At 29.8% G+C, this 16305-nt stretch overlaps 2 protein-coding genes across 3 annotated transcripts; both read right to left on the bottom strand.

The window, feature by feature from the left end:
• Nucleotides 1-288: 288 nt before the first annotated feature.
• LOC103575360 (uncharacterized protein PF3D7_1120000) lies at nt 289-2492 on the bottom strand. The gene is made up of 2 exons (XM_008555115.3): nt 2377-2492; nt 289-2306 (listed from the first exon to the last, which is right to left on the bottom strand). The coding sequence occupies exons 1-2, from the start codon at nt 2422-2424 to the stop codon at nt 471-473; spliced, it is 1884 nt and encodes a 627-aa protein (XP_008553337.3). The 5' UTR covers nt 2425-2492; the 3' UTR covers nt 289-470.
• Nucleotides 2493-13513: 11021 nt separating this feature from the next.
• LOC103575361 (sodium/calcium exchanger regulatory protein 1) lies at nt 13514-14361 on the bottom strand. 2 transcript variants are annotated; one of them, XM_008555117.2, is made up of 4 exons: nt 14204-14361; nt 13851-14023; nt 13688-13781; nt 13514-13610 (listed from the first exon to the last, which is right to left on the bottom strand). In XM_008555117.2, the coding sequence occupies exons 1-4, from the start codon at nt 14271-14273 to the stop codon at nt 13597-13599; spliced, it is 351 nt and encodes a 116-aa protein (XP_008553339.1). In that variant the 5' UTR covers nt 14274-14361; the 3' UTR covers nt 13514-13596. The 2 variants fall into 2 exon arrangements, with proteins under 2 accessions (XP_008553339.1, XP_008553338.1); XM_008555116.1 differs by having other exon boundaries at nt 13677-13781.
• Between the last annotated feature and the right edge of the window lie 1944 nt (nt 14362-16305).

Raw genomic sequence — 16305 nt, forward strand, 5'->3', positions numbered from 1 at the left:
AATGACATCTGCTATTGCAGATCGTGGTATGACCTGAATTCATACTTTTCAATCTTCATCGTTTCCTTCTTCCTGTTGGTCGTTCTCGTTGACTCGATGTCTCACAATCCCAACCTCTTTTATATATTTACAATTACTATTATGCTACAAGTTGTATTGAATTTGTTGTTGACAGACATTAAACATTTTTTTGTCATTTCCTACAAAAATTTATGTAAAAGTCACGAAATGAGATGAGGAAGTTTGGTGACAGGTGAATGGAAAGATGCAGATTGTCTTTTTTTTTATGTTATAAACGATTCATTTATTGTGGATTGATATATATATATAAGTTTGAAATTAATTATTTTTTTGTTAAAATTTTACAATTATTTATTTGGAATTAGAACTAAGATACAAAAAAAAATAAAAAATAGGAAATTTAATGAAAGTCTATCATTGTCGGAGTCAGTTCTTCCAACTCCACTAGATTATTCTTCTCCACCTTCAACAGTTTCTTCTGTTGCAGAAGAAACATCAACATCTTCAACAGGAGTTTCTTCTCCATCTTCAACAGTTTCTTCTGTTGTAGAAGAAACATCAACATCTTCAACAGGAGTTTCTTCTCCATCTTCAACAGTTTCTTCTGTTGTAGAAGAAACATCAACATCTTCAACAGGAGTTTCTTCTCCATCTTTATCAGTTTTTTCTGTTGAAGTATAAACACTGACACCTCCATCAGAATCACCACTTTCTGTTTTACTAGAGCCTTTTGTCCCTTCTTTAGCAATTTCTTCTTTTTCAATAGGCAAAGTTTTATTTAATCCTATAGAATCATCTTTAGGAGTCGTCGCTAGAATATCTCCGTCAGTTTTTATTTTTTCATCACTTTTGCCTTCTTTACTTGTTATTATTAATGTATCATTTTTAACGTAACCAGTTAATGTTTTATTAATAGCATTTAAAATATCATTTGTACTTTTATCAAGCTCTTTAGACAGTTTATTCTGAATTTGATTAATTGTACTGTTCAAAGATTCAATAGAAAGTTGAGTAGCCAAAGTTTCGGGTTTAATCACCAACTCGTTAAATTTATCTTTAAAAATACCAACTTGTTCTTTCAATTGATTCTTAAATGTACTTTTTAGCGATTCCAATTCAGTTTCCAAAATACCTGCCAGCGTATCATTTATTGCTGTTTTCGTAGCTTTTAGTTGTGTTTTTGAAAACTTATCCAATTCGCCAGTCAATGCGTCTCGTACTGTACTTTCTATACTCTTTGAACTTGCTATTACTTTTCCAGATACTGATTTTTTCATCGAACTTAGTTTTATATTAACTCTATTAAGTCCGATTGTTAGATTTTTCGATAATTCGTCACCTAGTTTTTCAAACTTTTGACAAACTTCATTATTATTATTATTATTATTATTATTATTATTATGATCAGGATGATTTAACTTTTCTGAAACACTTTTCAATGATTCAAAAGTTGATTTTGTTTGATCATCAAATTTACAAGTTGAGTTTTTAAATTCAAGCCTTAATAATACTCTTTCAAATTTATCCTCTAATTTACTCATATGTTGTTCAAGATTTGAATCATCATCAATTGGACTATCTGATTTTTCCGTCATATTTTTTATTGTCTCAATGGCTGATTTAGTTAACTCACAAGTTGACTTTTTCGAATTTCGGATGTAAGAATTTTCCATCGCGCTTTTCAGCAAAGACAATTGAGTGATAATAAATGTTTTTAGTGAACTCACATCATTTTTAGATGATTCTACAATTTCATTTTTCAAATTTTTCTTGAAATAATCAAGTTCAGTTCTCGCAAATTTTTTCAATTCATCTTTAACACTAATTTTCAATTCATTCAATTCAGCTCGTGCAGACTGATCTAGTTCATCTTTTAAAATATTTTTAACTATTTCTACTTTAGCTCGAGACATATTTCTTAAGCCCCGAGTAATTTCATCCTGGAAATTTTCTTTTTCGGCCTCTAACACCCGATAAACAGTTTTCACAATTATCTTTACCGATTCAACTTCCCGTTTGATTAATTTTTTCAAATATTCCGTGGTACTATTAAAAGATTTATTGGAAAAAATTTTCAAGTCTTTTATCATCGATTTCAATTCTGCTTCGAAAGATTTATCAACATGAGTTACTATTTTATTTGAATAGTTTTCCATAACCATTTCAATTCTTGGAATCACTTGTTCCATAGAATTAGTTGGTGACTCAACTTTATTTTCATTTTTTTTCTGGATAAAATTTTCAAAATCATTTCGATCGAGAAAATCATCAGCTAAAATTAGCTCCTAGCAAAATAAAAAAAAAAATATATATTTTTTATTTCCCAGTTAAAATTTAAATATTTAAAAAACTTACCTGGCCAACTTGTAAAATAAAAAATATTAAAACCGCCTGGAAAATCATGATCGTGAAATATTTATCATATGTAACTCTACACAAATTCAATCAACGACTAGTTCAATTTTGAGCTTAATAATATTCTATTTCAAGAATTGCTGATAAAAATGCAATTAAAATTCTTTTAAAAAAACACATTTACACGTACATGTTTTTTTTTTTTTTTTTTTTTTTAGATTTAATGTTGGTTGTATTCGTTATAGAGAAGCATTAAGGCGATTAATTACTATCTTATCAAATAAAAATTTAACAAAATAACTGTGGGTTTTACAAATTGACAGAGAACAATATAGAATTAGTAATTAAATTTTTTTAAAAAAATCGTTAATATGAAAAGTTGTTAATTTTTTGAAAATTTATTTTTAATAAAAAGGAATTAATTGTAACATTGGGATCGATTTTTGAAGATGGGGAAGCCAAGTAGAATATATACATATATGGTGGTATAGTATGATGAGTGTGTAGAGTATATAGGGAGTTTCCAATATGCAAATGAAAATCAAACTTGTCGAGTAGCTAGTGTTTGGCGACGGGTTCTGGCCTGCCAAAGCTTTGACTATCTACTGCTACTGGTACTGCTATTGCTGCTATTACTCGTTACATTGAGTCTATATTCAGTTGGTATACCATCTACCATATGTAGATATAAAGGGGATAAAAAAAAGTAAAGAGTTGATGAGTAGAATCAATAAAAAGTATACGAATAGGACAAATATTTAATTGAAAGCATATTCATTGACTGTTTAAATTTATAAAGAGGCTTTGTTGCCTCTAAAATCGATTCCTATTTCTAATTGTTGATGATAGCTTTCACCAGATCCTATTCAGAGAAAATTCTTGTCTCAATTATTCAAGTAAATTTGTTTAAAAATATTTTTATTTTTTAAAATTACATAGCTAAACCAACACTATGACTGAAACTGATAATCGCGGTGAGCATGCACAGTAAAGATACGACACTAGTTAAGTAAAAAAAATAAAACTAAAGGAAGGTGAAGTTTTTGTCCTGAGGTGTAAAAAACAAAAAACAAAAAAAAAAAAAAAAAAAAAGTTAACTGAGGGTGAGAAAAGTCCAAGAGTGGGTTAAAGAGAAAAGTCGATCGCGTGCGACGAAGAACTTCCGGTGCTCTGGTGAGACTAACGACATCCTCGTTTCTTATCTCGTTGGTCACGTATACTATAATACGATACCAGTGTGTTATATGTTATGTATACTGTGTACTGTAAGATGGTAGGTGATGCTAAATCGCTAAATGCGAGCGCGGATAGTAATCGTGTCCATTCACGATTTATTTTTTTTAAAAATAAAACCCCGTTGAATAATTAAATATTCATTTGTTTATTTAAAAAATAATGCAAAAATTCTTATAATAATTATAAAGGACCGCTGATAAACGGACAATGGAATTAAAAGAATATTCGTTCTTGTTAAATCACGACGGGAAACGATATACGTTCAGCCGATGACTCAACGATCGGTTCAAAATTCGGGCAAACAATGGGCTGATTCATATTTTGTTGTGTGGAATATTGGGCCTTAAGGATTTTATAAAAAAAATCTGTGACATCGACGGTTTATCAGGACTAAATTGATAGGATTTTATTGTCTTGAATATTATGAGCAATTACCGGTCTTAAGTACCAACTGATGTCCGACATTTATATAAAATCGAGATTTAATCGTTAAATTGTAAAAAATAAAAATAAATGGAGGTTGAAAATTGAATAGTTAATAAAATAGAGGGTGTGTCGGAGCCATCATCTGGCATTACTAAACAAGTTTGAGTTGGATCGAGGGTAGAAAGAAGAAGCATAAACCGTATCGATGCATTATTGATAAAAGCTTTAAAACTGGTATAGTCGACTATCGTCTTGGAAGCAAGTTAAGAGTCTGGATCCCGTTAGCAATACAGCATACTTTTAAAAAGTACTGAAAGACATTGCTATTTCGTCTAGTAAGACTAAAACTTAAAACTTTTATTCTTCCCGTCTTAGACTCAACTCGTACGTCTACAAACCTACAAACTAAACCGTTTGCCTTAAGTTTTAACGAAAGAAAGAAAGAGAGAAAGATATAAAATAAAATGAGTTTAAATGTCGTTTTGTTTTTCTTCGGCACTTTAGTTTCATCTAATCGGTTTTGGAGGACTGCCAAATAAACGAATCGTATGGGTGGTACTTTGCTTGGGAGCCTTATAGAAATCAATAGTTTTACAACATATAGATTATAAGTTTTATTTAAAATTTATAAAACCCCACTATTAATTATAATTAATCAAAAAAATATATTAATTATTTACGGAATTTATTTACAAACCACTGGAGCGTTTTTATAATTTTAATAATAAAAAATAAAGTTAAATGCTAATGATGATGAATATAAAGTTAGCGGTTACTCGGTACAAAATAAAAAACAACATATATATATATATGTAAAATTATACCGTGAATTTCTGTTTTATATATTTATTTACAAACTAAACAAAATAATTATTTATGTAAGAAGGTAAATACTGATAACTATTTAAACTTTGAATTATAACTAAGTAAATAAACTTTATTCATTTAAAATTAGCTTATGATAACTCTGCATTTATAATTTATATTTATTTATATATTTTAGTTTTTAAATGTTTTACAAGCTATTGATTCTCATAAACTCGGACAATATTGTTATTTGGCGCAATGCCGAAACCGATTCGACATGTTTTTATTATTATGTAAATACTAAATATATAAAATATTCCGGTTATATTTTATAACCTCAAAAATAAATATAAAACTTAATTATTTTTTATGATTTAATTTTTTTTAACCGAATGGTCTGGGGCACCAGGCTCGAGAGAGTCTTGGACACCTGAGACGGAGAGTACATGGGTTAGAGCCTCGACGAGAACAGGTTTTCTAGGATTTTCTTGGATGTTGTGGTGACACTGATGATAATAATTTTATTTTAAAATAATTAAATGAATTACACATTAATTTACGGATTTAGTAATAAATATACATATCTATATATATTAGGGATAAGACAAGCTAAGGCAAGAGATACAAGATCGAGAGTTAGTAGATAGTGTAGGAGGTAGGAATCAGGACATACGACGTGACACGCATATCACTAGTAGAATGCTGATGGTTCACACTGCATGCTAATGTCGCCTGAAAATCACAAGCGTCAACTAGAAATCCCTCTTTCTCACCCTTTCTACCATACCCATGTCTGGTTGTGCAGTACAGTAGCAACTCCTGGGATTTCCTGTAGATTCAATTCAACTCTCGTCTCTCTTCGTCACCATTTACTCAACAGATTCCTCTACTGATCTATACACATTTTACATATACTTATTTACTCTTAAATTATTTACAATTATCGTTTATTTTTATTACGACAAATCTTACGAAATCGATAAAGACCTAGGTCTAGGTTAATGATAACAATAATAATAATAATAATAATAATAATAATACTATTTATCAGTAAGATTATAATATATCAGAATATATTCAGTTAAGTATTGACCATCATCGCGACGATGAAAGTATTATTTGTTGTTATAATTATTTGTTTATTAAATATAAACACAATTATTGCTAAAGAAAAACGAAAATATTATTGCAGTGAACAAACAGTAGATATTTTTTACTTAATAATTTATTTCTTAAAATAATTATTACGCTATTATATTTTTTTTTAGTGTGGCAGTAGTAAAGATTGTCAAAAAGTAAACGATTTATATGTTTGTACTTTTTACATATTTTGTTTCCGTTGGGTTTGTAGACCATCATGGAGTTGGTAACCTTTAAATTTATCCGCCATTTTGTCTACCGCAGTCAAGAAATTTAAAATACGATAAATTTACGTTTTTTTAATTAATATCAGCAGAAATTGAGTTGAATTGACACAAAAATTATTAACTGGAGTCTTCTTTGTACGAAATGAAGTAAAATCATTTTAAATTTTAAAAACGACAGTAAATTTAAGTGAAAATGTGATTTAAATAGAAAAAAAAAAAAAAAAATTAAATGTGAGTAAAAAATAAAAAGTATCGATATCGTTATCGACGTGAAACTGGTATCTAGTTACTAAAAGTATCTTTAACCTAGTATTCCCGAGTCGTTAGTTTCCCTTGAGAGATGAGGACATTTCAACAACACACACCCACACTAGATTGAGTCTGCACTCAGGTTACTTGGGTTTAAAGGTAGAGGGTAAAGGGTAAAGAGTAAACTTGTAAAGCTATATAGCTTTCCATGGGATGGTTGAGTACACTACAGTTACCTACATATCTACCGGAAATACATCTAAACGCCTCTAACCATCTATTGTTTTCAATATTATTATTATTTGTTTTTTTTTTTTTTTTTTTTTCAACTTTAATGTGGGTAAAAAAAAAAAAAAAGCAATAAATAAAATTAAAATGGTGGTAGGAATATATTGAAATAAAACTGTCAGATCCAGATTTTAGATGGAAGATTTTTGGATAAAAATATTGTTAAGGACAGTTTTATTTATATATTTTCAAAATATACCATCGGGATATTATTGAAAGAAGTATAAAGTCAGTGGGTTTAGGTGGTTAGCTATCCAAGTATTTGTGAAAATAGAAAATGTGGATCTGGTGGTAGTGCTGTGGTATATCGGTGGGTATTTGAACCGGTGCGCTCGATAGAACTTTTAGCTTTTCTAGCTTCTAGATTTTCTCCAGCTTGTACCGTTTTATTTATGTTTTCTCGCGATTTCCCGTGTGCACCTCAAGATTTCAAATATATATATATCTACTATTTCAAACTAGAGTTTTCTGTTTATTCAACATCATCGTTTGTTTGTTTACTGAGTTTGCTACGCCGTAAACCCTATCTCGGTTTTATATCTTGTATTTTTTTTTTTTTTTTTTTTTTTTTTTTTTTTTATCATAACTATATTTATATTTATTTTCATGGTCTTTAAATTTTTATTTACCCGTAAAACAGGATAATTAAATTTTAAAAAATGACTAGCTATTTAAACTAATTTATAGTTAATATTATATAAGTGTTTATATTTAAGAATTATTATTATTGACATTAAATAATAGAATAGACACGTGACTGGTGATGTTAAAGCTTATCGGACAGCTCATTGAAATTCAGCATTTGCGTGTTTCGTGCCAATAATCGAGTAATTCATAAGTGCAAATATAAACTCGCATAATTGAATTAACTATGCGTTAACTAATTTTCTTTATTGATGACCTCTACCTTTTCTATTTAGTCGAAAATGAGTAGTGATATAATTTGATTAATTAATTAAGTGAAGAATATTGATAAATCATAAGGTAGATGATCGCAAAAGATCACAAAACTAGATCTAGCCCAGACTTAATGTCTGGATAGACTTTAATCATTGATGACTGTTGTTGATATTACAACACATGTGTTTGAGGTTATTCCAAGTTAAAGGCATTTCTTTCCGTCAATTCAAAATCACTATTTTTGTAATTCATTTTCGAATCACTATTTAAATTAATTGTAAAAATTCAAGTTATTTAGTTTCAGATAGCCAAGTAAAATTTATGGCTATTTAAATTTATTGACATAATTTTTAGTAAAGATTAAATGGTTGACAAGACAAAGATAAAATGAAAATGGATGGTGACTTGTGAATTTATCAGAATAAGAAAGACGACACACCTCGGATAGGATGATAGCGGATAGCAGATGGTGGATGTTGATGTTGATGTTGATGCTGATGCTAAACCTGACAATGTATAGAACAGAGTGTACGGAGATAACATAAAATAGGCGTTGACGGTTAACTCTAAAGACACGCGAGTAGGTTACATTATATAAAATCAGTGTCAGTCATCATTAGCTACACCCGCCAAATATTCTCAGATCATTGTTACTTCATTATTTATTATTATTACACTACAATTTTATTTATTTCGACGTAAATAATTATTCGCTCAACTTTTTATAAAATAATTTTCTAGACAAAATCAAGTTGGCGCGGGAATCAGCATTAAATTAAAAAATTGACCTTTGGTCCGTTATCAGACAATTTCTCTACCTTACATCATTAACCTGAATAACATCAGCAATTTTATAACGGATGCTTTGTTTGCTTATTTATAATCTTGCACAAATGCACATAACGCCCCCCCCTCCCACACCCACACAATTACTCTGCCTTTTAACCTTCTCTCGATTTTCGTCCAAATATTCCCAAGGGTCTGAAGAAAATCGAGAGTCTAATGTACTATTAATTAATTTAAGACATTCCAACAAAATATTTATCATTATTTTCAATAGAGTACTTGTAGATACAAGTGGGTGCTTAATTTAAATAACATCTATAATTTTATTTTTATAAATAATTACATGAAGTGAATAATAATTTATAAAAAATATACAGTTTGAAATGTCCCAAATATATATATTGTGAAAATACAGTGGGCGTTTATAAAAACACCGCAAAGACATTTAACATTAATAGATACAATAACCACTTAAGAATTTATGTACAATATAAAAATATTATTGTCCGTTTAAGTGAGTCACCGTGAATATACATTATGCAAACAAGAATAAAGATAAACATTTTATATATATATATATTTGTATGCATTTTGTCATATTGATGATAAATTCAACGGAAGTCACGTTTAACAATCTAACCACAGCATGCTTTTATACTTTGGTCATTGTTTGATGACAAATAACAAAACCCAACATTAGAAAGTTTTTTTTTTTTTTTTTTTTCAAGACGTAAAGAAAAGTTTGTATTAAAAAAATAACTGATTAAATTTGAGTATTCAGAGATAATTAATATAATGAAAATAATGAGTCTCGGAAGGTATAATTTAAAGAAATATTGGGTGGACGTGGGGGGAGGGCCATATAGAGGGACAAGTTTTTGGGGAGTGACCAAATAATGGACAACTAAAAAATAAAATAATATATCCAGGTAGCAACAACAGGAGATGAAAATAAATAAAAGCGAATGAGAATAATAACAAAAAAACGTGAGAGAAAATAGAAAAATAATAGAGTAGAGTGTACAGTGCACAAGCGGATGAGGTAAAAAATAAAAAAAAGTTGTAATTACAAAGCGAAATAGTATAGCCACATTTAGTCCTGGAGTTGAGGCGATGGCGGCCAGAGCGGCCGAAGCAGAGAACAAGATAAATCCAGCGGACTGGTGTCGTGCAACGTGCAATTTTAACTAGTACATGCTAACAAAAACCATGTGCTCTACTCTGGGCACCGGTGCTATACTGCGCTACCGGTCACATGAGATAAAACTACTCCCGTGTCCTTTAACTTTTTATCCCATCCGAGGGAATAAAAAATTATAAGTTGTTGGTACTATTGTAATTTTTTAAAATAATTGTTATTGAGCTTTAATTTTATTTTTTGTTCTTTTTTTTTTTTTTACACACAATATATTCATAAGGTAAAAAAAAATTTGACGATTCTTCAGAGAATATTTCATGAAAAAGAAAGGCTGGTAAATTGAAAAGAAATCAAAGACGAATAAAAAGTACGATTTAGTATGACTGTAAACTAAGAGTTGCAAAAATAAAACAGGATGTCACGATCTTGTTTGACAGCATATCACGTACCACCTACGACTCCCGTCTGCCGCTGAGAAGAACCAGAATAATACTCCATACATTTGTACTTACAACTATCTCCCTCAAGTCGTACCTATCATGATACTTTCATGTCTTGTGCGTAATCCTTGTATTCTTATTTCTTATTCATCCGATATCTTAACTATTTTTTTTTCCAACGATAACAATACTTTCTTTGCTGAATCTTTTTATATCAAATTTCAAACACCTGCATATACTTTTTACTCAAATCATTTTTTTTTAAAGTCGATTCATTTTACCCCAGTCTCACAAAATTGTGATTCATAGGCCAGACCTAGTGAATTTTAAACGAACAAAATCATGACTTTAAAAGTCAAAAGTAATTTTTTCATAATATTATTATTGAAAATAAAGTCGCGGGTTCGAATCCCAATCAAAGTATTTAATTTTTTTTTTTTTTTTTTTATTTGTTATTAAATGTGAATAATAAATTTTAGGTACATCCTATATGAATTTAGTAAATGAATTCAAATCAATTCCTATATAATCAATTCCCGCACCCTAAATGAATAGTCACTCTGAGAGCTATGAGTGTGGTCGCTGTGATGTTTAACGCATTGACGTAGGTGTATACGAGTTTAGCATATTAATAATACGTGACAACACTGCTAACGAATCACTCCCTCTAATAATTTTTCCACATTACATTTACATATTTAAATAACAACAAAAATAAAAAAAAACCCATTGTTTATTTTTTTTTTTTTTTTTTTTTTTCGATATTAAAAAGATGTCAATAAAAATGCTACAACTGTTGAGACGATTTTAATAACCGTTAAAGTACCCGATAAAGAGTTCCTTTGATTGTTTGGATATAAATCACTTAAGTATGCTCGACAACGATTTTCTTCAGATCTCGAATTCTCGGATTCTGGACTACGGAGTACAGATTGATATAAGGGTGAAACCATTATCCTAATTGGTCGACAAACAGCTCTCATCGATATCCAACTAGTCAGCTCTGTTCAGATATTTTATTATCGTTTCAGCAATTTGTCAAAGGACTTAAAATAAAATAGTCGATAGTAAAGTATTTTAAGTATTAAATTTCCTTAAAAATTCAAATTACTCAATCCGACAACTGATCGTATAATAACGGAAGGTTAATAGCAATTGATATAATAAAGGAAAGGGTAAAAATGGTAAAATGACCTCACGATGGGTCCTTTTCTCTTATCTCATCGTTCTTTTAAAACCTTCTCTAGCGGGGGGTCCTGTCACATAACAGTGGTGGCATCTTGATGCCCGAAAAGCAAGAAGCTCGACATCAACCATAGACTAGGTTACATTTGTGACAATATAACGTAAAAAAAAGTCATGTTGGAAACAACAGGAAGTAAAGAGGAAGTAATTATGGTTTAGTGGTTGGTGGTCAAGTGACCTGTAATTCCGGCACCTTGTAAAACGGTAGGTAAGATGGACGTGGATAGTAAATGTTCAGATACTATTCTGTAGACTGTAAACTGTAGAGTATAGACTGTAGTCTGTAGTCAATAGTGTGTGTCTTAACCCAGATAAAAGGGAAGTAGAGGAGAAGGAGGAGGAGGAGGAGGAGGAGGAGGAGAATTATCAGGGGGCTTGGCTGCCCGAAGGGAGCAATCAATGTCTGTCGCAGGTCACAGAGCATAACCCACTCCAATTTAACCACTGTACAATGTACATTCCCTTAGCTTTAGCCGTAGCCTTAGCTTTAGCTTACACAGTACAGGGACCTCATGTCAAGACGTTTCCTGTCTCAAGAGTCACACGTTCCTTCGCTACTCTCACTGTCTTTAAAGACGATAGTTTATTTTATCTTCAGCTTCAGCTTTAGCTTTAGTTTTATCATATCATAATTCTTAGGCAAGAGATAAAAGTTATCGCTCACTTGGATTAATATATATATCTATACAGTTTGCAGTCATAGTCAAGCTGAATAAATATATATATATATATATATATATATGCATATATTGATAATGAACCGAATTATGAATTTATTAATAAATGTATTGGCAGATAAATGAGGAAACAAACGACAGTTAATAACTGTGTACATAATTCACATCAAGAGTTAATGTATGTTTGCATGTGATAGCTAATTACTGATTACTGATTAGTTGACATTACGATTCATTAAAGCTCACATTAAACCATACTGATTGGGTTTATGTGTACCGCTGAGTTAATTAGTCACTGCGTTTTCGTTAAATCAATACCAAAACTCTATTTAATATTTTTATTTTATAAACTTTTTATATTTAAATAAATACAGCAATTAGTTTCAATATCAGAATCTATTACTTGAATTCCAGACATTACTTGTATCCATTTAAATTACCATTAGCGTTTAATTAATCAACCAATTAACCTCTTTTACTAATCCATTTGATTCCGACAATTGTTCTCGCGATTGACTTGCTATCAATTACATCTCAGGCGTCGCAACCCTTATCATCATTATTATTATTATTATTATAGAAATAATTAATTTGATAAAAAATCTTTTGTGTCACGATCTCAGTAATTTCGCATAAAAAATATAATAAATATAAAAAAAGGTATTAATGTTAATGGGAGAAACCGGTCGTTATTTTTCATCTGTAAAATGGGATTTAATAGAGGAATGATGTTGAAATATTACCCAGTTATATTTCTTCACCGGTCTCATGATGACTCAAAACATCGCGAGCAAGATTCATCTAGACCGAGAAGAAATTCGTCTGTCGAGACTTTTATGTAGACCTGGACCTGGATTTGACAAACGATAACGCCACGGCAATACAACAAACATTAGCAAGACTTTTGGATACCTTTAAGCCTTTGCAATAAATAAATATAATTTATAGTAGGAATAAAAGTGGTTATTTTTTAAAAAATGAATTGTTTGAGTGTTGACATAAAGTCACCACCAGCAGCTTCAATAGGAAATTCTCAGGAACAAAGAGGAAAAAAAGATGACTATTGACATGGAGTTGACCGACCAACGAAAGAAATTTCAAGAGAAACTATATATAGTTTAAATAGTGGGTGTGTGTGTGTTGAGCTGCAATTTGTAGGGTGAAGGAGGTGGAGGAGAAGGAGGGGGAGAGGACCGTCCAATATGTAGTCCTCCACCGGCCTGCTCTTGTTCCCCTCACCCATTTTCAACAATAAAATCTTACTAAATTGCTTGTTTTAGATTTAATATGAACTTAAATTTTTAATACCAAAGTTTATAGAAATAAATGATAATTTATAGAAAAAAAAAAAAATAGAAGCAATTTGTAAAAAATTATTACTGCAAAATGTCTTGAGTCCCTGGTTGAACTCAAGAAAATTATTGTCATTAAAAAAAAAATTTTCAACGCCCCCAGCAACTGATAATGATAATTAACGAGGTCTAGTAAGTTTTATGATTTAAATCTGTAATTTCTTAATCTTATTTTGCAATCGCAATAAAATTTATCATTGGACTTAAGATAAAAAAAAAGGTAAAATTCTGTGAGGAAATATTTTATTTCAAATACACGATAGTTATGATATTCTTTTAAAGTATCGCTTAGCAACTAGATCAGTTTTTTCATGCGACATAGTCTGTAAAATAATATATATATTATTGTTTATAATCAAATTTATAAATAACAAAAATAAATGACTCACTAGTACGATACCGTTATCATCAAAATCATATCTTCTAGTTACTTTATTTCCGTCTTCGGTTATTGAAACAATAATAAGAGTATCACCTTCAATAGTAGTAGTGTTCTATAAAAATAGTTGACGCAAGTGAATTAATCTATTTTTTTTATAAAAAAATTACGAAATTATGATTACTTTTAATGTAACACCAGAAGGCATAACTTCTTCCCACTCTGTATCTAACAAAAATTCCCACACTTGAGTTCTCATAATTGTTATATTTTTAATAATCCATTTGTCACCTTCTTTTGTTATTTCTTTTCTTGGATTTGATATATATATCATTTTTCTTACGAGATAAGGGAGATCTATTAACAAATTATATACATTTATATCTATCATATATTTATATATACATTAGACTGGGCTAAAAAAATCCACTGCTTTTTTTTTTTCAAAGTACATAGAAAATATTACTTGGGATGAGAAAAAAAAAATTATTGTGAAAATTTGAGCTCTTAGATATATATAGATGTATATATACTTACTAAGAGTTTTGAAATATTCATCTAAATTTTCACTTCTTTCATGCTGATATTTTCCGACAATTTTACTCATTTCAAATATATATACACTTTAAATAATATATCTGTATATATAACACACGGAAATATATAAAACGACCTGCTGTATAAAACGCGCAGATTGTACTGACTTTCAAGGATTTCCCCTTCCACAGTAATTTCGATCGATAAGTATACATTTTTATACATATAAATGCAGTATATGTGGAAGGTGTAATTATTAGATTACACATCAGCGCGCTATTATCACACTTAACATATTCGTTTAATTGATTGTATAACCTGTGAGCCATATTTATGACTCCAAACTTAAAAATTTATAGACCAACCATTTTGTTGACAATATTTTTTTAGAGGTTAGGTTAATTTTTTTTCTAATGGCTATGGTAAAAATCAACAGATGAAAAAATTGTTAATTAATTTAATGACAGATATATTAAATTAGAGTCAAAATAAATAAATCAATTAATCTGTTTTATAAAATAACTATTAGAGTATTATATATTTTAGAATTGGTGACTTGTAACCGTACTAGTATAATGTCTAAAATGAGTACTGTGATATTTATATATTTAACATATGTCAGATACAGTGAACCAGGGTTACTGAGGTTGTAAATAACAAATTTAAATAGAAGACTATTCATCTCGACATTTAATCATAAAATTTGAAACATTCTCTGAAATCTACTCATTCTGTAGCACAAATGTAATGACATTTATGCTAAAGGGATCTGATTTGCTACAAAACTAATTTCAATAGTAAACTTTGTTTAATTTTCAAATCTTCATATTTACAAGCACAAAGTTATGACCTAATTTTGAAAAGTTCTACATGGTAAAATGATTAATTATTTGTATCAGTGATAAAATTAAAAATTTAATAACTTTATGATGAAGACATAAGATGATTAAATATAAGACACGAGATCTCATCTCATCATTAAATTTATTAATCAGGTGTAAGCTTTTAATCTTGAACTCGACGTCCTTGAAACTGATGCTTAACATGATATCAAGGGTTTCTTAACAATTAATAGTTCGAAATCCGACTAATTAGTAAATCAATTTGTTAGGTACTGAAGAACATATTTTATGAGTAAAATTAGAAATTTTTTAAAAGAATAATTAATTAGATCGATTAGCTAAATAGGCTCAGCAATTAGACAATAATGTGATGATTAAAATGAGAACTAGGATCGTAGCCCGCGTGGTTAACCTGACACTTCTGGTCCGAGAAGTAAATGCCAATTTTGCGTGTATATGGTATACTATGAGAATATATATATATATGTCTGGGATATGGTAGTAGCTAATGAGCAATTAGTAATAGAACTAGCTGATGGGCGAACGGGAACAAATGTCCTAGCCACATGCCACTATTTCGTTCCATCTATATTTAACCACTATTCAAAATTTACTGCATTGTAAATTGTACGCTCGATTCACTTTACGATTTCATTGTTAAAATTATTATCCTCTCAAGAATAAAGGCTCAAGGGTTTAAATTGATCAGCGCAATAATAATCCAGAACTCGACATTCAAAAATCCCTGTCTTCAGAAAAATAAAAAAATAAACTTTTAACCCTCTGATGATTAAATCTCGAGTGATTCGTCGGCGAAAAATGCAGACAACATTAACACGCAACAAAAGAATCCTCAGAATAAGAAACGCCAACAAAAGAATGTAATTATAACAACGATTCAAATATTTCGCGATATTACAACACGGCTTTGATGTTTATGGTTTAATAAAAATAACCATAAAAATAGATTATTTATTAATAAAGTATATAAAAAATAAAAAAATAACAAGCTGTAATGTTAATACTGCGATGAGATTGAGTAACAAACTGGAAACAAGTGATTATCACCGATAGACACTTGAATCCAAGTTTATCCCTTGGGAACTGGGGTATTCTAAGAGGGGATGAAATTCTACGCCCTCTCTCGGCAATATCCTGTTTACTTAATGGTTGTTTTTATGCCGCTATTATGCTAAGCATAACTTCATTTACTTTAATAGATGGACATTTTCGAAATTAGGTAACTTAATTAATTAACGT

Source organism: Microplitis demolitor, chromosome 9, assembly GCF_026212275.2.
Source record: "Microplitis demolitor isolate Queensland-Clemson2020A chromosome 9, iyMicDemo2.1a, whole genome shotgun sequence".
Lineage (NCBI taxonomy): Eukaryota > Metazoa > Arthropoda > Insecta > Hymenoptera > Braconidae > Microplitis > Microplitis demolitor.

Bases quoted from the DNA above. Each gene is read 5' to 3' on its own strand.
- LOC103575360 (XM_008555115.3), bottom strand. From the start codon at position 2,424: ATGATTTTCCAGGCGGTTTTAATATTTTTTATTTTACAAGTTGGCCAG. The intron at 2,307-2,376 runs GTAAGTTTTTTA...TTATTTTGCTAG, and splicing joins TTATTTTACAAGTTGGCCAG to GAGCTAATTTTAGCTGATGA.
- LOC103575361 (XM_008555116.1), bottom strand. From the start codon at position 14,273: ATGAGTAAAATTGTCGGAAAATATCAGCATGAAAGAAGTGAAAATTTA. The intron at 14,024-14,203 runs GTAAGTATATAT...ATTTGTTAATAG, and splicing joins TGAATATTTCAAAACTCTTA to ATCTCCCTTATCTCGTAAGA. The intron at 13,782-13,850 runs GTAATCATAATT...CTATTTTTATAG, and splicing joins CTTCTGGTGTTACATTAAAA to AACACTACTACTATTGAAGG.